Consider the following 21,088-nt stretch of genomic DNA (forward strand, 5'->3'; position numbering starts at 1 on the left):
GATTGAAGGATTTCCCTTAATCATGAATGGTTGAGTTTTGAAGGTATCTATCAAGTGGCTCTGGTTAACTGCTACTTTGAATATGACCAGATGGAAGGTCCCAAACGAACTAATTACTTGGGTAAATTATTTGTTATATATATATATATATCATCTGCTGCAGCAAAAGAACAATTTAAATCCCAATTATTATTTGCATTTAAACCCCAGGAAATAAATGAAGTAGTTTAGAACAATTTCTATAAAAAAAGTTTATAGAATTAAATGATTTTTTAATTTTTTAAGTTTAGCATTCTTATAATTTTTAAAATATTTCTTTTAAAATTTTCAAAAATAGATTAAGAAATTTTAGTGTTTTTTTTCATAATTTTTAACTCTTAAGATTTTTTGGTTTTCTTAATGATTTTCTTTTAATTTCTCATGTATATTTAAAAAAAAACATTTTGAAGTCTGTTTTAACTTTTCTTGATATGTGGTAAGCGTCATTGATTGGCTTAACATTTTTAACAGAGATTTATATTTGGATAATAAAATTACAAAATGAAAATAAGGAGCCAAACTAATAAAAATAAATACCCCACTCGTGTATGATATTATTCCGTCAAAATTAACTTATATATAAATTTATAATTGCTTCAATAGGTTGTATGTACATCATCCCTAGCTATATACATAAAAAATAGTTTTAGACAAATGACAATTGAAATATTTATATATACACAAATATAATTTATCTTTTCCAAATTCAATTATTACAAATTTTGAATAAAATTAGAATTTCAATGGTTAATAAAAAGATGTTTTCATGTTTAATCTAATATTTTGGGTGAAATCTAAAATTATTTTATGGATTTCAATTAAAAGAATTTTCAATTTTATAGTATGCTATACATGGTTACATAAGAAGAGGCCCCACAAAGAACATCTTTTATTTTATATTTCAGAAAATAAAATAAAATTTAATGTTACTATAAATAACAAATGACTTCTTCAAACATCATTCAACATTCTCCTATTGTTATCCCATTAGAATTCGGATTGAAGATTCTTCACCATTTTCCAATCCAGATTAAAAGCCTCGGCAAGAATATCAGCATTAATGGAAGGGTTTGAGCCAAATACTGCATTTGCGATAGTGATCACCCCTGGGTTTGCACTGCTAAGACCAGCAAAGGCGACAGCATAGGTGTTCCCTATGTTGTACTGAAAGTGAATGAGACCCACAGGAAAAACAAAGACATCTCCGGGATATAGGACTTTAGAAATCAAACGATTATCTGGATTCGATGTAACGAAACCGACATGGAGTGTGCCTTCCAGAACAACTAGAATTTCTGAGGCACGAGGGTGAGTGTGAGGAGGGTTCAGGCCACCGTAAGGTGCATAGTCAATTCGAACCATAGATATCCCCAATGTGTGAAGTCCTGGCATCTGTGCAACATTGACAGGTGTGACAGTTGATCCAAATATGTTGGATGTGTTTTTGCGAATATGGAGACCTGAAAAGTAGAAGTCATCTGCTTTGGCAAGCTTTGCGTCTTTGCAGAATTTTCCGTTGACAAACACTACATCAAAGCAAGAAATGTCGGTCAATAAAAGAAGAAGAAGAAAAAAAGATGATTTCATGTTACTAACACTTGAGTATAAGTGCCGAATATCAGCATATGTTGGACATTGATGTGATAGATACGAGTGTCAAGGTCTTAAGATTCATATCCCGTTCATGTCCGGATATACATTAGACACAGACACAAGTAGCTCAAGAAAAATGAAAGTATTTGAAGAGAAGACATACCAGAGCCCTTGGGATCATTAATGGCTACACAAAAGTCCTGAAGTGGGCTAGGATCAGAGGCAAAGGTCAAAGATGATGCAAGAGCCAAGATGAAAATGGATACTATAATCTGAAGGGCTTCCATTTTTTGTATATGGTAGAGTTAGCTTCTATTTGTTTCTTGGGCATGAGAGGCTCTGCATGGATAAATGGCCATTTATAGGTTGAAGCCATTGAACCAGTCTATGATTTTTGCTTATTTTAATTAATTTTCTTTAATTTATGCCACAACTGACAGTACAGATAGAAACAACCGAAACATTTTTAATTACTTAGTGAATCAGCAGGCCTGCATAAAAGAAGTAGTATAATACATCCTCCTTTGCTTAAATCAGGACATATTGAAACAAAAGATTAATTTTCAGATATAAGATGTTTCTGTTTTTTTTTTCTTTCTTGAAACTTGGCTCCGGCAGAATTGGGTCAATTAAAGATAATTTAACAACCATGGTTTTTTTTTTAAATTGGAAGTGACTCAAACATCATCTGAAAATGAAGTTTGATCTTGGTTTTCATGACTCTTACTATGTACGGAATTGTTTATCCTAAGGAATATCATGTATATTATGATTTATAAGTTGGATATCATATGTTTTATTATAAAGAAACATTCTTTCATTTGTCGGTATAAAAAAATGTCATTTGTAATAATTAATTAATTAAAAAGATTAACAAAGAATTTAGAATAAATTTAATAAATGTGATTATATAATATTTAAACATCATTAATTTACTTTAATAAACTGTAAAAATCAAAATATTATTGCAGAAAACAAAGATTTGTGAGCTTTGCGTAGAGGATGTTTTACATGCTATTAGGGATTGTTTTGTGGCTAAAGGTATTTGGTCACAGGTTATTTCTATTGACAAACAAGAATAGTTCTTTCAGGAGATTTACAGAATTGGCTTGAATCTAATTTGAGAAATTTTCGAAGTATTTTTTATGAGGGAGATTGATTGGCCGTGCTTCTTTGGGTTAGTAACTTGGAGAATCTAGGAAAATAGAAATATCTTCATTTTTTAAGGATTGTCGTGGAGTGTGGATGATATAAATAAATGCTCGTACAGTTGGGTTTTACAGTGCAAATCCATACACAAGTAAGATCATACTAGAAAGTCGAAGCCACACACAAATCCAAGCAAAACTGAAAATTGGATTCGTTTATACTCGGATGGAGCTGTTAAGGTTGACTCCGGTGATGCTGCTGCAGGGGGTATTGTTAGGGATCATCAGGGGAATTGGATTCTTGGTTTCAATAGACGGTTGGGACAATGTTCGATTTTTAGTGCCCAGTTTTGGGGTATTTTAGATGGTCGGCCTGTCTTTTCTTCAGAGCAGAAGGTACGATAAAGTTTTGATTCAGACAGACAGCTTAGAGGCAATTCAGGAAATTCAAGAAGTATCTTCAAAGACATCACAATCAGCTCTAATCATGCGCATTCATCAACTTCTATTGGAAACAGGTCTTTGGGAGTTCGAACATATTTCTATAGAAGATGGCATAGAAGCAAATGGTATCACTAAACTAACTTTTGATAGGAACGTAGGACTACAGTTGTTTACAAGATGTCCGCGGAATATTTCTAGATAATTTTGTTAAATAATTCTGTTTATTTTACATAAAAAATATTATAGCAGCAATCAAATACTAATTTTAAAGTAAATTAATTATATTATATCTTTATATAAAATTATAATATTTTTCTTCAATACGCATGTACACAATATTATTTAAAGATATTATACAAATAAAAAATATTATATAACACATCCTATATAATAATCACGTTCATTTCGTCAATCAATCTGTTAAAAAAATTCATTGTTAGGTCCCCATTTGATTAAATAAGTCTCATAATATTGATAAATATAAGCATCAAATTTGGGCTTAAAAAACTAAAACTAAATTTAAGGGCCCAATTATGATTAAAAACTAATAAAAGATTAGATTGAAATTAAAATATTCTATGAATTTGCACAACTAAGAGTCAAATATCATATTAATTCAGAATATGATATTTCTCATAAATACACTAAATTTTATTATATTAGCAGATTTGTATAAATAAGAGTATCAACATTCATTACCACAATTTTGTCTTAAAACCTATTCATTATCCAAAAAAAAACATAATGATTTTTTGCTCTTTAACTTTAAAAAAAACAGTCATTTTAGCATTTCATTTAATTTTTCGTCTCTTTTAACCCTTGAATGTACATTTTATCAAATCACCCTAAAATAGATGAAAAAATTTTGTTTGTTAATTTTGATGACATGACATACACGTTGATGATATGTCAACATTTAATTAATTTTAAATTTTAAAATATTAAAAATATTTTTTATAATTTTATACTTCTTAATAATTTTAATGGTTTTTAATTTTAAAAATATATTTTTATAATTTAAAAAAGTTAAAAATAATTAAATGCTGACAGTCATACACCTGGCAAGCTCGTGTATATCACATCAACAAAGCTAAAAGAAGTTAACTTCTGTATCCATATATCACTACACATTCATAATCAGTATTCTCTCCAACAGGAGCGAAGTTAGAAATTTTTTGGGGGTCGGAATTAAATTGTATATTTTTATGATAGTAAAAATGTAATTTCACCATTTTAATAGCCTATATCTTTATAATTTTAAAGGATTAAATAATTTTCTTTTTATATTTTTGAGAATCAAAATATAATTTTACCATTATTAATTTAAAATTTTATAAATTATAAAAAAAAACCTAAATATAAAATTTTCTATTTTAGAGGGATCGGGATCCCTACCGGTCCTCTGACTCTGCCCCTACTCTCCAGCAAGTCTGGTCATGTTTAAATTGTTGTTTACTAATAATGATTCTTAATGTATGATCCAATTATGTTGATGTGATTTTCAATTATAAATTACCTCATTCGTATGTATCTGTATCTTCTTCTAATTTGAATTTTATTTTATTTTATCAAATTAAATTACAAATAGATGCTCAAAAGAATCAAAGATTTATCCAATGAATTAGAGATTTTAACAGATCATTACAAGTTATGAATAAAAAGCCCTGCATAGGGATTATCTGTAGATATATGCTAGTAATCTGACTGTGTATGGGTTATAATGGTGAATTCATGTTCTTTAAGCAGTTGTTGCTGCTAGTTCAATCTGGATCACAGAGTTTGGAGCTGGGAATTGTAATAGGTGAGTCCCTAATGTCGACTCCTACTAAGTCTTTGTAGATACATCTTTTGTGACTAATGTTCTAGTATTGGTGAATGAGTACTTGAGTGACTGTTGAAAATATGTGTGAGATCTTGATATAGTGTCCTCGTGAGTCCGGAATGTAATGGACTATAAAGTTGGTAGGCTACCAGTGAGGTACCTTTATGTTCCTCTTGTTTCTCGAAAGCTGTCTCAGTTTGACTTTGCTGCTTTAACTAATAGGATTCTGGACAGGATTCAAAGGTGGTCTACTAAGCACTTGAGTTATGTTGGTAGACTGCAACTCATTAAGGTTGTGATCTTTAGTGTGCAAGCCTATTGGAGTCGTAAATTTCTAATGCCTAAGAGTGTTTTTAAGAGGTTTATCAATATTGGCTTAGCTTCTTTTGGAAAGGGAAGGTTGGCTCGAGTCAAGGGGCTTGTGTTTGTTAGAAGGCAATTTGTTTACCTAAATTTGAAGGGGGCTTGGGACTAAAAAATGTGGCAGAATGGAATAAAACTTGTATTTTGCAGCTTATCCGTGCCATGCTTGTTGGAGAGGGCTCTCTTTAGATCGCTTGGGTTAGTGAATATGTGTTAATGTAACACCCCTTACCCGTATTCAATACCGGAATAGGGTACAAGGCATTACCAAAACACATGCACTTGTAAATGTATTTAACCGAGTTATAAAATTTCATCTAAATTAAAACCTTCAAAATAATTAACATGCTCCTGTAACTTTTCACAGTATATCCTCAAAATGTTATAATCATAATAATTAGGGCTTACGAGACCCGATACATACTCATGCAATTCAATGCTTCATTTCCATTTCCTTCAATTCGCAAATTCTCATGCTCACGATTTAGATCATATCACTAGCAATTTCCATTTAATTCACGTACAATTCAATGACATCAAGTTCAACACTAATACGTATTTACCATTTAACTCAATGTTTATTGATTATACCATTCAATAACACATTTATGAAATTCTCAATTTTGCAATGAAAACATCACTTTAGCTTGAATAACAACATCGTCCTGATATAAATACACTACCACTTATCCATTTACTTTAATTCTTTTGGGCCAATTTGTCACTTACCATCCTTAATCAAATTAGGGAACGGTTACGGAAAATTGAGTACTTCACTTTCACTTTGCCATAGTATAACTATGGTCTTACGTATGATCACTTATCACTTGTCCCTGATCAGATAAGTGTAGCTAGGCTACCACTTATCACTTTGTCACTTGATCAGATAAGTGTAGCTAAGGCTACCACTTATCACTTTCTCACTTGATCAGATAAGTGTAGCTAAGGCTACCACTTATCACTTTCTCACCACTTATCACTTTCTCACTTGATCAGATAAGTGTAGCTAAGGCTACCACTTATCACTTTCTCACTTGATCAAATAAGTGTAGCTAAGGCTAACACTTATCACTTTGTCACTTGATCAGATAAGTATAGCACTTATCACTTTTTCACTTGATCAGATAAGTGTAGCTAAAGCTACCACTTATCACTTTATCTCTTGATCAGAAGTACTCAAATCCGGCGTTCCGCTTAATTTGATCATTTATTCGATTTTTCACATTTTTATTTTATTCTCATTTCAAAAATAAATACATTTCATCATACATTGTATAATTCATGAAATTAACATTTAATCATTAAATTTCAGCCATATGAACTTATTATTTCATTATCTTTCCACACTTGTTTCTATGCACATCACACAAGATATAAGCATATCATTCAACCATAGTTGCAAGCTAGTGTATTTAAACATAACTCTTTTTTGGAACTAACCACACAATAAACCATTTCAATGCATAACTTATAAATTTAACGTGGCATAATCTAGCCACTACTTGGCCAAAGTCTAAGCATATACACCAAATATGTTAGCCAAATACACGTATAGCATAAGCATTATAAGCATGGATGAGCACAACATTTATTCATGTATCAGGCTTACCAACATGTGTTAATTCATAAACCATTCATGGTATTATTTCATGCCAAATCATATACTGAATATACCATACACACATACTATGAAACTTTATTTTCACACATGAGCTTAAACCATGACCAATAATGCACAAAAATAAGCATCATTCATATTTCATCGTTTATGAGTTATAATCAAACATATGACCATTTATACACGAATCATTCATATATTTCCCAATTTTTCCTCCTCCTCCTCTCCATTCCACATCCTTAATGTGTATAACACACTTAAACAACATTAACCATAATTTCAATATTCACTAACATGTATATTCAAAGCTGTTTATCCGAGTCAGAGTCACTAAATTATTTTTATCCGGAGCTACAGAGCTCCAAATTAAGATCCGTTAATTTTCCCTGAAATTAGACTCACATATCTTCATACCATAAAATTTTCATAATTTTTGGTTCAGCCAAATAGTACAGTTTATTCTTTAAAGTTTCCCCTGTTTCGCTGTCTGACAGTTCCGACCACTCTTCACTAAAAATTAATTATCTCATTGTACAGAATTCGGATGATGTTTTAGCTTGTTTCTTCTAAAATAGACTCATTAAGGATTCTAACCATATAAACTATAACTCATAATCATTTTTTACAATTTTTAATGATTTTCCAAAGTCAGAACAGGGAACCTGAATTCATTCTGACCTTGTCTCACAAAATCTATTATATCTCATGATTTACAATTCCATTGCTCACATCATTTCTTTTATAAGAAACTAGACTCAATAAGCTTTAGTTTCATATTTTATTCATCCTCTAATTCAATCTCTACAATTTTGGTGATTTTTCAAAGTTACACTACTGCTGCTGTCCAAAACTGCTTTAGTGCAAAATGTTGATTTCCATTTTGCCCCAAATTTCACAGTTTATACAATTCGGTCCTTTCTCAATTAACCCTCAATTAATCTAATTTTCTCAATTAGTACTTTACTAGACATTATAAGTTGTTACACAACTATTGAAATTCAGAATTTCCACATATAACTCTATCTTCAAACTCTTTTACTATTAGGTCCCAAACATTCATTTTCTATTCAATTCTTTCAATAAAATCAGCATATGAACAATTTAAAGCTCTAATTTCATGCTAAATCATCATATAATTCCAGCACATATTCATATCAACTTTCAAATTCTTTCATAAAATCAAAAACTAATGAATTTAACAAGTGGGCCTAGTTGTAAAAGTCATAAAAATACAAAAATTTCAAGAAATAATCAAGAATTGAACTTACTTGTAATAAAAATATGAAGAACCAGCTTGAAGAAGCCCTTCCATGGTGTTTTTAGCTGATGAGAATTCAGAAAAATGAAGAGAAATCTAGATAACTCCACTTTGGTCCTAACTTTATTAAGCAAATTTTGCAATATTCCAATTTTGCCCTTAATTCTTCTTACTTTCTTGCTGATTTCATGCCTTTGCCGTCCAGCCCAAATAGACCTTGGGTCTATTTTCCTTTTAAGCCCTCTTCCTTTTATCATTTAAGCTATTTAATCATTTCCCAAAATTTTGCATTTGTTACAATTTAGTCCTTTTTGTTCAATTAATTATCGGAACTTTAAAATTTCTTAACGAAACTTTAATACTAAATTTTTAACACTCCATAAATATTTATAAAAATATTTATGGCTCGATTTAAAATCCCTGAGGTCTTGATACCTCATTTCGATTCTAATTATTTTAATATTTATTTCTAGTGCACTATTCACTATTTCAAAAATTTTCCTAACTTCACATTTAACTTATACTTACTAAATTAATAATATTTTCTACCCATTTGTCGAATTTAGTGATCTCGAATCACCGTTCCGACACCTCTGAAAATTCAGGCCATTACATTTTTTTTTCGTCGGATTTGTGGTCCCGAAACCACTGTTCCGATAGGCCTAAAATTGGGCTATTACAGTTAAAGGGTAGGAGTTTTCTGGATGTGGCTCCTACTTCAATGAGTAGCTGGAATTAGCAAAGGATGCTTAAGTTGAAGCCTTTGGTTGCTGTCACTTCTCAACAATTTGCTAATGCTAAAGTGAGTACTTCTCAACTATGGGAGGCAATTAGAACTCGTGGTATGAAGGTGGAATGAAACCATTTGTTATGGTTCCCTTTACATATTCCCAAACATTCTCTTATTGCTTGGATGGTCATTCTTAATAAACTCCCAACTCGAGATCATTTGCTTGCTTTTGGGATTTCGGTTGATACTTGTTGCTTTTTCTGTATGGATGCTACAGAGAGATGTGATCACATTTTCTTTGAGTGCAATTTTTCAAGGAAGGTGTGGCAATCAGTTTTGTGCCTTTGCTCCATTCATAGGGCTGTGAGAATTTGGAGGTAAGAGTTAGCTTAGATGATATTGAAACTTAAAGGAAAGTCCTCGCTTGTTGCTATACTCAAGCTTGCTTGGAGTGCATATTTGTATGTGATATGGAGACAGAGGAACAAGATGTATTTTGGTTTATCTTTCTAGACTGAAGATGCTGTCTTGGTGCAGATTAAAGAGATTGTGCGGGCTCGCTTAGGAGGAAGACCAATCAATAGAACTGGTCCTGTTAATGCTTCACTTTGTGCTTGGGGTATCATTCGTTAATTTGTTTGTATAACACTGTACATTGTTTTTTTTTCCCTTTATAGCAATTTAACTGCATTCTTGAATTAATGAATTTCATCATTCATCAAAAAAAAAATATTTGTTGTTAAAGATTATATCTTCAAACATTCTAAATTGGTAAACTTTTAAATCGTTAAATTTGAAAGCTCCTGTCAATGGATTCTTTAAATTTAAAGGAAAAGATAATGAAATTACGAAAGAGTTTACACGAATCAAATAAACTAATCGGAAAGAAAAACTAATTGAAGGTTTTTTTCTAAATACTTTAAGTGCATTCCGATTTTTAGAAAACCCAATCGAATATTAAAATAACCAAACACACCCCAAACTAAATTTTATCATCAAATTTATAATTTTTTTGAAAATTTATTCGGTAGAGTTAAAAATTTTGAATTTAAATTATTTAAGAAAAAATATGAGTCACACATTTCATTAATTTTTATATAATTGGCTCAACCCTTCATTCCAATTTGATTTCACTTTGAGATATATAGATGGATCTCATCCAACTTATTATTTTAAAAATATATATTTCAAGCAATTTATTGATCAATTTGTTATCTCATCGTAACTCAAGATGAAGAAATTCCAACATTTGCATTCAAATCCAACTAACAAGGAATACAAGCAAGTAGGGCTAGCATGACATAAATACAACAATAACAACATGAACTACATATGCATTGGTGCCCTTGATTGTGGTCGTAATTTAAATTCGAAAGCATTACAAATTCTGGTCTTATATCTGAAAGGATAATGTCAAGAGAGGAGACTGGAGAAGTAAATTTAAACCTCTCTGTTTATTACATGATACTTAGCAGAATAGTATGACTTGGTTTAGAAAAGTGCATGCAAACATTGTTTCAAACAAGCAAACAAACTTTTGGGGTTTTGATTTGGCTCTTAAAGTAGTTGTTAATCCCATTAGAACCGAGACTGAAGATACTTAACCACATTCTTGTTCAACTGGAACGCCTTGGCCAAAACATCTGGGTTGATCGGTGGGTTTGAGCCAAACACTGCGTCGCACTATGGTGATACGCCCAAGATTTTGGTCTGCCGAGAACAAAGAAAGGCAACCGCAGCTTTTTCCTATGTTGAATCGGAAATGAATCAAACCAAAGGGAAAACAAAAGCATCTCCGTGGTTTAGGATTTTAGTGAAGAGACGGTTGTCTGGGTCCGCCGTAACGAAGCCGACATAAAGTGTGCCTTCGACAACAAGTAGGATCTCGGATCCCCGAGGGTGAGTGTGAGGAGGGTTGACACCATAAGGTGCATAGTCGACTCGAATCAGAGTTAAACCGAGAGTGTTAAGTCCTGGTATTATATCTACATTGATCATAGTGACATTTGATCCAACTGGATTTGATGTGTTCTCTCGGCTGTTTAGGCTCGAAAAGAAGAAATCTTCTGAATCGCAAGCTTTGGGTCTTTGCAAAATTTACCATTTACAAACACCGCAATGAAGAAATGTTAAAAGTTATATTAGAACATTGAAACGTAATGTTGTTCACTCATGCTTTATTAACATCATGAGGATGAACATTAACACAAAGTCTTGAATACGCATCGCCATTCTTGATGTCCTTGATAGCTACACAAAAGTCCCGGAGAGGATGGGGTCATATCTTCGAGGCCGATGAGCAAGCAAAAGCAAAGAGGCCAAAAGCAATAAGAATGGAGCGAATCCCTTTCATTATGATATATGTTGACTTAGCTGGTTGTTTGATATTTGCTTGGGAGAAGATTGATAAACTTTGCACGGCAGATAAAGCTATTTATAGATGGAAACCAACAGGCAAGTCATTATTTTCGATGAATTGCTGGTAAATGAGTGTGAGATTTGTGAAAAGGATGGGTTTTAGGTGGCAAGAAAGTAAAACGAAACGAAAGAAGATATTTGGAAGACCATTTGTGGGTTAGGATGGTGTTCAGTTAATGTTGAAGACACTGTTATTAGGTTTCTAATATGAAAATAGTGTCCATTGAATACACTTGTTTCTGCTTGAAATCCAGTTCTAAGAAGAGAAGAAACTGGTTGAGGTAACGTAAGATATTCTTGGATTTCGATTCTTAATATCTGCAATTATTTTTTTATTTCAAGACTCGGACCCCATTTATTATAATAATAATAATAAACATTTTTTGTTGAAGGTAATTCAACTAATATATATAAATATATATATCAAGTGGCTCAGGTTAACTTGTTGGAATTAAAACTGGAACAGACAAACTCAGCTTGTGTCTTGTGCAACAAGCCTCGATGCTTGCTTAGCAAACAATCTGATTCGAGTAATAGAAAGAAGAAAAGCTAAGGAAAAATGGAGAGAGTTTTGATGAACAAAACAAATTTCATTCATAAGAAAAATAATGGCATAATGCGAATACATAAGATCAAGCACTAAGCTTGTCAAAAACAGCAAGTAATCACCTAAACATTACCTACCTCCACTAATTACATAAAAACTTGAAATTTAAACTTGTAAGCTTGTACAAAGATATGTTTACAGCTCACATACTAGCTAATTACATTAATCATAGGCCTAACTTAGTTTGAAATGAAATATAACTTGTAGCGACCAAAAAATTTTGGCACGGGTGCTAATCGAAGCGATTATTGAAAATTTGAAAATGGAGTTTTGATTTTATTTAAGAAAAGGAGTCGCCACCGATCTTTTTCTAGCTGTGATCGGACACCTTCAAAAATCTCTTTTTATAAGAAATTTTTTAAAAAAAAAAAACTTTTCCAAAAAAAGGCAATTTTATTCCACGTCAAAATCCAGAGAAAATTAGGGTTCGGGAGTCGGTTACGCGCGAGGAAGGTATTAGCACCCTTGCGACGCCCAAAATTGGTATCTCGTTAAACGCGCGTTGTCTTAATTTTCAAAAATACAAGTTCAATTTAATATTTAATTGTGATCCGATTGAAACTCGAGAAAACTTTTTTTTGTTTTTAAACACGAGAATTTTGAAACACAATAATAATTTTTGAAAACACGAAAATTTTTGAAACACGGAATTTTTTGAAAACATGAAAATTTGTCAAACACGGAAATTTTTTGAAAACACAATAACATCAAAAAAATATCCACGAGAAATTTTTTTTTTTGAAAACACGAAAACACGAAATTTTTTCAAAGATGGGAATTTTGAAAACACGAAATTTTTTTTATTCACGAGAGTTTTTGAAACACGGAAAATTTTTTTTAAAAAAAGAAACAGGAATATATTTTTTTGAAACACGGGAAATTTTATTATTATTATTTTGAAACACGAGAAATTTTGAAGACATGAAATTTTTGAAACACGATTTTTTAAATATCAGATTTAACATTTAATCGATGGTATTCACCCCAACATGGCGATGAAACCATCGAATTAGTGTTAAATAAATTCAATTTAATATTTAATCGGGATTCTAATAAAACACGAGATTTTTATTAAAATACGAGGAATTTTGAATATTTTCGATTTTAGAAGGCCCCAGATTTAACACGAGCCATCGATATTCACCCAACATAGCAATGAATTCGATGACTTAAAATTAAATCGGTTCGTTGCCTTATGCATTAAATATTTTTTTTGTTTTTAAAATACGAGTAAAATAAATGTAACAATATTTCTAAAAAAAACTATTTTAAAAAATGCTAATTTAATTGAAATAATACAATGTTTAAATAAATGGACTAAAATAAATGGATAAAAAAATTACCCAAAAGCCCAAAATAATGGAGTTGAAGAATGGGCCTTTTACTCTTTTTTTGCTGTTGGGCCGTTACTTATGGGCTGCCAGGAAGTGGGCCGAATCTGCTGGCCTGCTGGGCACTGGTCTGCTGCTATTGGGCTGAAGCTGCTAGACTGCTGAACTGGGCCTGCTGCTGGACTGCTGCACTGGGCCTGCTGCTGGACTGCTTCTTTCTTCTTTTTTTTCTGCTTCTTTCTTTCTTTTTTTCTGCTGCTTCTTTTTGGGCTGGCCTACTACTGCTGGGCCTGTTGGGTCGGGTCGCGGGTTGAATCCGGGTCGGGTCGACCCGATATATTATTTTTTATTTTTCTTTCCCCTTTTTTCTTTCCTTTTTTTTCTTCTTTCTTCTCTGTTTCTTCTTTCTTTCTTCTTTTCTTTTTTCTTTCTTCTCCGTTCAGCCCCGACGGTGCACCCCCCAGCCTGGCACGGCGATCAGCGGTGGCGCACGGTGAAGCTCTCCTCTTCTCTTCTCTCTTTCTTCTTTGCTTGTTTTTTTTTCTTTTTGCTTGTTGTTTTTTTCTTTGACTTTGCTTTTTTTTTTATTGGCTTTCTTTGTCTTTGGTGGATGGGGGAACGACAGCCGGTGGTGAGGGACGGCGGTGGACCCGGAGGCGTGGGGCTTTTTGCTGCTGTTTTTTGCTTGATTTTTGCTTGATTTTGTTGTTTTTTTTTTTTGCTTTCCTTGGCTGCCGGAAATCCCATCTTCTTCATTTCATCTCCCTCTTTTAAATCCTTTCAATTTTGTCTTCAGGTTGCAGGAGAGCCATCATGGCCTAGGGAGGCTGCTGGAGTAGCGGCTGGGGAGGGGTACGCTTGGCTGCTATTGCGGTGATTTGACAAGTCCAGGAGGACCAAATTGCATAGGATGCAAAGCTTCTGGGGCAAAGTGCAATTTTAGCAAAAATATGGGCCAAATGTAATTTCTTGAAAGTTTAGGGGTTAAAGTGGCATTTTGAGAAAGTTTAAAGGTTGAAATGTAATTTTAGAAAAGTTTGGGGTCAAAATGTAAATTTCGAAAAGTACAAGGGTCAAAATGTAAATTTCAAAAAGTACAGGGGTCAAAATGCAATTTTTTTTAATTTTTTTTAACACGAAATTATTCCCGGACAAAATTCAGTGATTACAGCTACCCCTTTTTGCTCATCGCTGTGAAACAGGGATAGAGCCAAGACTTAAAAGCACTGAATTTTGTTCGACTGTCCAAAATTTTCTTTTTACTTGAAAAACAGAAATTGAAAATACCTCAGCGTGTGGCCCGAGGCTCAACTCACCTCTAGCAATATGAGTTGATTTTTGAAAAACAGAAATTTAAAAGAAATACCTCGGCATGGTCCGAGGCTCAACTCACCTCTGTATTATGAGTTGATTTTAAAAAAAAGACATAAATTAAAAATACCTTACCGTGACCCGAGGCTCAACTCACCTCTGTATTATGAGTTGATTTTTTAAAAAAAGACATAAATTAAAAATACCTCAGTGTGACCCGAGGCTCAACTCACCTTTGTATTATGAGTTGATTTTTTTTAAAAAAAGACATAAATTAAAAATACATCAGCGTGACCCGAGGCTCAACTCACCTCTGTATTATGAGTTGATTAAAAAAAAAGACATAAATTAAAAATACCTCAGCGTGACCCGAGGCTTAACTCACCTCTGTATTATGAGTTGATTTAAAAAAAAAAACATAAATTAAAAATACATCAGCGTGACCCAAGGCTCAACTCACCTCTGTATTATGAGTTGATTTTTAAAAAAAAAGACATAAATTAAAAATACCTCAGCGTGACCCGATGCTCAACTCACCTCTGTATTATGAGTTGATTTTAAAAAAAAGAGACATAAATTAAAAATACCTCAGCGTGACCCGAGGCTCAACTCACCTCTGTATTATGAGTTGATTTTTTAAAAAAAGACATAAATTAAAAATACCTCAGTGTGACTCGAGGCTCAACTCACCTCTATATTATGAGTTGATTTTAAAAAAAAAGACATAAATTAAAAATACCTCAGCGTGACCCGAGGTTCAACTCACCTCTGTATTATGAGTTGATTTTAAAAAAAAAGACCGAAATTAAAAATACCTCAGCGTGACCCGAGGCTCAACTCACCTCTCGTATTATGAGTTGATATTTGAAAAAAAAATAGAAAGTGAAAAATATTTCTTGAAAGAAACAGGGTTTCAAAAAACATCTAGTAAAGCTAAAAGCCTTCTTCTTCATTGATTCTGTGCAGCTTTCTCCCAGTATTCCTTGCTCTACTGGTATACCTGTGTATGTCATTTATGATGTTGTTATGATATGCACATGTTTGTCCTAAATGCTTTTGTGTCTACGTGATCATGCAATGCACCCTGGGCTGTTTGTCACATGCCCCACTTTTGATTTTCGTGAGGGTCCGCATTCATTTCCTTAATTCTTGACTTTTCTCTCCAATTTTGTACTCATCCTCAAGTTCTGTGAGTAATCCACATTTTCGTATACCACCTTCCTGCCCCATTGTTGAACTTTGTTCTTGCTTCAGGGTCCTTGTATTTATCAAATTCTCATCAAGGTAATGCTCAACATTCCTTTTGTTTAGAGTATGTCATCTTACTATTTATCATTTAAATGAATCAAACACGAGATGCATGAAAAATGGCAAAGTAGGCATGAAAGAAAGACCTCATATTCATTTTTTCAAAAGCAACAAACAAAGAAATTTGACAAGGAAAAATTCAAATAAAAAAAATCATAAAGAAAGGAAAGCGAATTCAATGGCCACAAATGTTCTAGATATCCAATGCATGAACTTTCCACGTTTCTTCATCCTGGATCTTTTCGAGCACGGCTTCTTGTGTAGAAGATTTTGAGCTTCTGAGAATGCTTCAAATATTGTGACTTTGTCATTCGACTTCCTGTTCGAGTCGTCTTGCTCTTTAAGTCCGAATCTGTTTCATTAGGAAGCCCTTTCAGGTTTTCATCCTAATATTTTCTGTTTATCAATACGCCCTTTTCGAGTTTTCATCTTGATTTTTTTCTTCTTCTTTTCTTTTTCTATTTTTTTGTTTCTTTTTCTTATTTTTTTGTTGTTTTTTGTTTTTTTAGGCATAATATTTCTTCACAACATCTGAGTTCACTGGATTAGGTAATTCTTTCCCGTCTATCTCAGTGAGAATCAGAGCCCCTCCCGAGAATGCATTTTTCACAACGTATGGCCCTTCCCAATTTGGCGACCATTTCCCTCGAAAGTCCTTTTGTATCGGGAGGATCTTTCTTAGTACCAGTTCTCGTTCGCGGAATTCTCTTGGCCGCACCCTTTTATCATGGGCCGTGATCATTCTTTTCTGATACATCTGTCCATGACAAATTGCCTTCAAGCGTTTTCCCTCAATAAGATTTAGCTGATCATATCGAGCTCGAACCCACTCTGATTCTTCTAACTTTGTCTCCATCAAGACGCGCAAGGATGGGATCTCTACTTCGATAGGCAGAACGGCCTCCATCCCGTAGACCAGAGAAAAAGGAGTTGCCCCTGTAGAAGTCCGTACAGAGGTGCGATATGCGTACAAAGCGAATGGTAGCTTCTCATGCCAGTCTTTATATGTCTCAGTCATCTTCCCGATAATCCTCTTAATGTTCTTATTAGCCGCTTCTACTGCTCCGTTCATCTTCGGGCGATAGGGCGAAGAATTATGATGCTTTATCTGAAATTGCTCACATACTTCTTTCATCATCTTGTCGTTCAAATTTAAAGCATTATCTGAAATGATTCTTTCAGGTAGACCATATCGACATATGATCTCCTTTTTTAAGAACCTACAAACTGCAGCCTTTGTCACATTAGCAAACGAAGTGACTTCTACCCATTTTGTGAAGTAGTTTATAACCACAAAGATGAATCAATGTCCATTGGAAGCTTTCGGAGAAATGGGCCCTATAACATCCATGCCCCACATAGAAAAAGGCCACGGATAAGTCATGACATGAAGGGGCGACGGAGCTGCATGAATTTTATCGCCATAAATTTGACATTTGTGGCACTTTCGTGCGTAGCCGATGCAATCCCTTTCCATCGTCAGCCAATAATAACCAAGTCTCATAATCTATCTGGCCATAGTAAACTCATTGGCATACGTTCCACAAATTCCTTTATGGATATCCTCAAGTATTCTTTTGGCTTCAGCAGTGTCCACGCATCTCAAGAGCATTTGATCATTTCTTCTTTTGTATAGGATATTCCCGTCAAGAACAAACCCAGCCGCCATTCTCCTGATAGTTCTCTTGTCATTCTTGTTTGCTTACTCGGGATACCTCTGATTCTTAATGTACTCCAAGATGTCATGAAACCATGGTCGTCCATCTGACCCCTTCTCAATGCTAAAACAGTATGCGGAGACCTCGTATATGCTCATTTGGAGAGGCATTATTTCTGTTTCTCTATTTGCTTCGAACAGTAAAGACAACTAGTTTTCTTCTCGTGGGAAGTAGTGAAAAGTCACTTCTTTGAATTCTTCGGCCAATTTCGCCACGAGATCGCGATGCTTGACTAATTTTGAATCTCTTACTTCCCATTCTCCGCGAATTTGATAAATCACTAATGCTGAGTCCCCGTGTACTTCTAAGATTTTGATTTTCTTCTCGATAGCTGCACAAAGTCCCATGATGCAAGTTTCATACTCTGCCATATTATTACTACAAAATAAGTTCAATCTGGTAGTGAGCGGGTAATGATCTCCTTCCGGTGACACTAAGACTGCTCCGATCCCATACCCCCAATGCATTTGATGCACTATCAATACTCATCTTCTATGATTGATCTTTTGATTATTCACCTTCGAAAATGCACATCAAGTCTTCATCTGGGAAATCAAATCTCAAAGGCTTGTATTCTTCCGCTGTTCGACTTGCCAAGAAGCCAGCTGTCGCTCTTCCCTTTATCGATTTTTGGCTCACATACATGATGTCATACTCAGTCAGTAAGATCTGCCATCGTGCCATTCTTCCTGAGAGTGCAGGTGACTCCATCATGTACTTTAATGGATCTAGCTTTGAAATTAACCACGTTGTATGATACAACATGTATTGTCTGAGCCTTCGAACTACCCAGACCAATGCACAATAGAATTTTTCAATTGACGGGTACTTTGCCTCATATTCTGTAAACTTTTTGCTGAGGTAGTAAATCGCTTTTTCTCTTTTCCCCGACCCATCATGTTGTCCCAGTATGCAACCCATTGAGTTTTCAAACACGGTCAGGTACAATATTAAGGGTTTTTCAGGTGTTGGCGGTACTAGTACTGGAGGATTAGACAAATATTGTTTTATCTTGTCAAATGCCGCTTGGCACTCCTAGTTCCATTTTCCCGGATTATATTTTTGAAGGAGTCGAAAAATTGGATCACACTGATTGGTAAGTTGAGCGATGAATCGAGCAATGTAATTCAACCTTTCTAAAAATCCCCTGACTTCTTTTTGTATACGCGGAGGTGGCAGTTCTTGTATAGCTTTTATCTTGTCTGGATCAACTTCAATACCTCTCTCACTGACAATGAAACCTAGTAGTTTTCTTGAGGTAGCCCCAAACGTACATTTGGACGGGTTTAGCTTCAACTGGAACTTTCTTAGCCTTTTGAACAGCTTCTTGAGATTTCCAACATGCTCTTTTTCTTCCCGAGATTTGGCAATCATATCATCGACATAAACTTCTATTTCTTTGTGCATCATATCATGGAACAACGTCACCATGGCTCTCTGATATGTTGCCCCATCATTCTTTAATCCGAACGGCATTACTTTGTAGCAGAAGGTCCCCCATATTGTCACGAATGTGGTTTTCTCCATATCTTCAAGAGTCATCTTTATCTAATTATAACATTGCCGTCTTTCTTCAGTACCGGGACTATATTAGCCACCCACTCTGGATATTTGGAGACTTGTAGGAAGGCGGCGTCAAATTGTTTCTTGACTTCTTCTTTTATCTTTAACAGCATTTCGGGTCCCATCCTTCTTAATTTCTGTTGAACGGGCTTGCATTCTGGTTTCAGTGGGAGCTTATGGACCACAATATCTGTGTTCAACCCTGGCATATCCTGATAAGACCAGGCAAATACATCTTTGTACTCACGGAGCAAGACGATCAAATTCTGTTTGGTGTTCTCTGAAATGGAAGTCCCAATCTTCACTTCTTGTTTCTTTTCTTCACTCCCCAAATTCACTGTCTCAACAGATTCTTAATGAAGTAAAATCTATTTCTCTTCTTGTTCAACCATTCTTAGTAAGTCAGGTGGCCGGTCACAATTTTCAGCATCGTCCTCGGCTTCAAATTCTCCTAAACAAACAGTATTCTCGAAATCGATTTCAGGACTTGTAACGGAATTGTTCATGCCATGGATATCTGAGCACTTGAAAGGCGGATAGAAAAGACTACTATAGGGGAGCATCAAAGTATTGGAATGAACACACACAATGTTATGGAATGAGATACATGGAGAGAAAGGATATGAAGTGATGGGGGTAATTATGAAACTGATAAAAATGAAAAGATCATAACAAAATGCATCTTCATTAATGTCCATTGAAATGATAAATAGCAAACATAAGCTCTTACAAAAGGAATCCCATTACTTAGGGACATAGAAAATAATGGAGAATTAACATTGGGCATTACTCTGGAGAGGACTTAGAAACTACAATGAGGTCCACAGCAGTTCAATTGTTCAAAACATATCTTGGAGGACAAGGGTGTATCATTGAAACATCCTCAATTGTATCACTCTCATTGAATTCAACATCCATAGCTCTAGCTCTTAAACGCGTTCTATAAGAATGACGTGATTCCAGACTTGGAGTGTCGCAACTGTGGATTATATTGTTTTAGTCTCAGTGAATGATTAGGGTGATATGTACATGCAATGAATGAATGGATGATGAATGTCAGTCATGCATAAATATGCAAAAAATGGTGTTGATTTCAAGTTAGCCCCATATTTTGGCGTTTCATTAATCCAAAAGAGTCCATTACAAAATATTTTGCCAATGAAGATGCCCCTAGTGCCTGAGTCCCACTGTTTCCAAATCCCAGTCAAGTCTTCGAGATCGTTCTGACGAGCATTCAAAGTTACACGCTCGGGAAGATCAGAGGTGTATTCTTCCTTTAAACTGTCCTCTTTTACTTTTTGAGTCCTCAAAGACTAATCTCGGACTACAGTATTTTTCTCAGTTACTCGTGTAATTGACTCCTCCATCAAAAACTCGTTTTTGGCAACTAATCTTTAACCAATACCTTCATAATGAGATGTCTATGATGCATGATGAAAAAATAAAATGAAGAACAAATAACCTTGGTTAGAGATCACAATAGAAATAAACAGAGGAAAAAAAGAAAAATAAAGACTATGGAAAATTTAACAAATTAAGCTATTCAATCATGTAATTTGGTGGAACAGACCCACATTTATTTATTTATTTATTTGTTGCCCCAACATGCTTTACAAGAAACCTACCCCACATACCATCAGACAATCTATCCGGCCCAATTTATTAAACAGACTCAATTCATTTGTAAATAAATGTAAATGTAAAAGAAATAAAAGGTAAGAGGTGTTTCTCCCGTGCACTTATTTTGGTAACTATCAAACGGGCAGAGGTTCAGCATGGCTCTAATTGGGTGGCTCGTACGGTTCACTATATGTGGC

At 34.2% G+C, this 21,088-nt stretch overlaps 2 protein-coding genes and 1 long non-coding RNA gene across 3 annotated transcripts; 1 reads left to right on the plus strand and 2 right to left on the minus strand.

The window, feature by feature from the left end:
• Positions 1–923: 923 nt before the first annotated feature.
• On the minus strand, positions 924–1,919 carry LOC128031931 (germin-like protein subfamily 1 member 13). Its single transcript, XM_052626877.1, has 2 exons — positions 1,796–1,919; positions 924–1,565 (listed from the first exon to the last, which is right to left on the minus strand). Exons 1-2 carry the CDS (start codon positions 1,917–1,919, stop codon positions 1,027–1,029), a joined length of 663 nt encoding a protein of 220 aa, XP_052482837.1. The 3' UTR covers positions 924–1,026.
• Positions 1,920–10,247: 8,328 nt separating this feature from the next.
• On the minus strand, positions 10,248–11,293 carry LOC105784353 (germin-like protein subfamily 1 member 14; the record flags this gene model as incomplete). The annotated part of the gene is given in 5 exon segments (XM_052627153.1): positions 10,248–10,698; positions 10,700–10,791; positions 10,794–11,087; positions 11,090–11,133; positions 11,235–11,293. Coding segments are annotated over 5 exon segments (594 nt in total), but the record flags the coding sequence as incomplete, so codon positions are not given.
• A 2,286-nt stretch (positions 11,294–13,579) lies between these two features.
• Positions 13,580–14,513, plus strand: LOC128035984 (uncharacterized). The gene is made up of 2 exons (XR_008192699.1): positions 13,580–13,864; positions 13,997–14,513. It is a non-coding gene; the product is annotated as an uncharacterized LOC128035984 (long non-coding RNA).
• Positions 14,514–21,088: the final 6,575 nt, after the last annotated feature.

The sequence above is a fragment of the Gossypium raimondii genome, chromosome 13 (assembly GCF_025698545.1).
Source record: "Gossypium raimondii isolate GPD5lz chromosome 13, ASM2569854v1, whole genome shotgun sequence".
Lineage (NCBI taxonomy): Eukaryota > Viridiplantae > Streptophyta > Magnoliopsida > Malvales > Malvaceae > Gossypium > Gossypium raimondii.

Bases quoted from the DNA above. Each gene is read 5' to 3' on its own strand.
- LOC128031931 (XM_052626877.1), bottom strand. From the start codon at position 1,919: ATGGAAGCCCTTCAGATTATAGTATCCATTTTCATCTTGGCTCTTGCA. The intron at 1,566-1,795 runs GTATGTCTTCTC...GCTTTGATGTAG, and splicing joins TAATGATCCCAAGGGCTCTG to TGTTTGTCAACGGAAAATTC.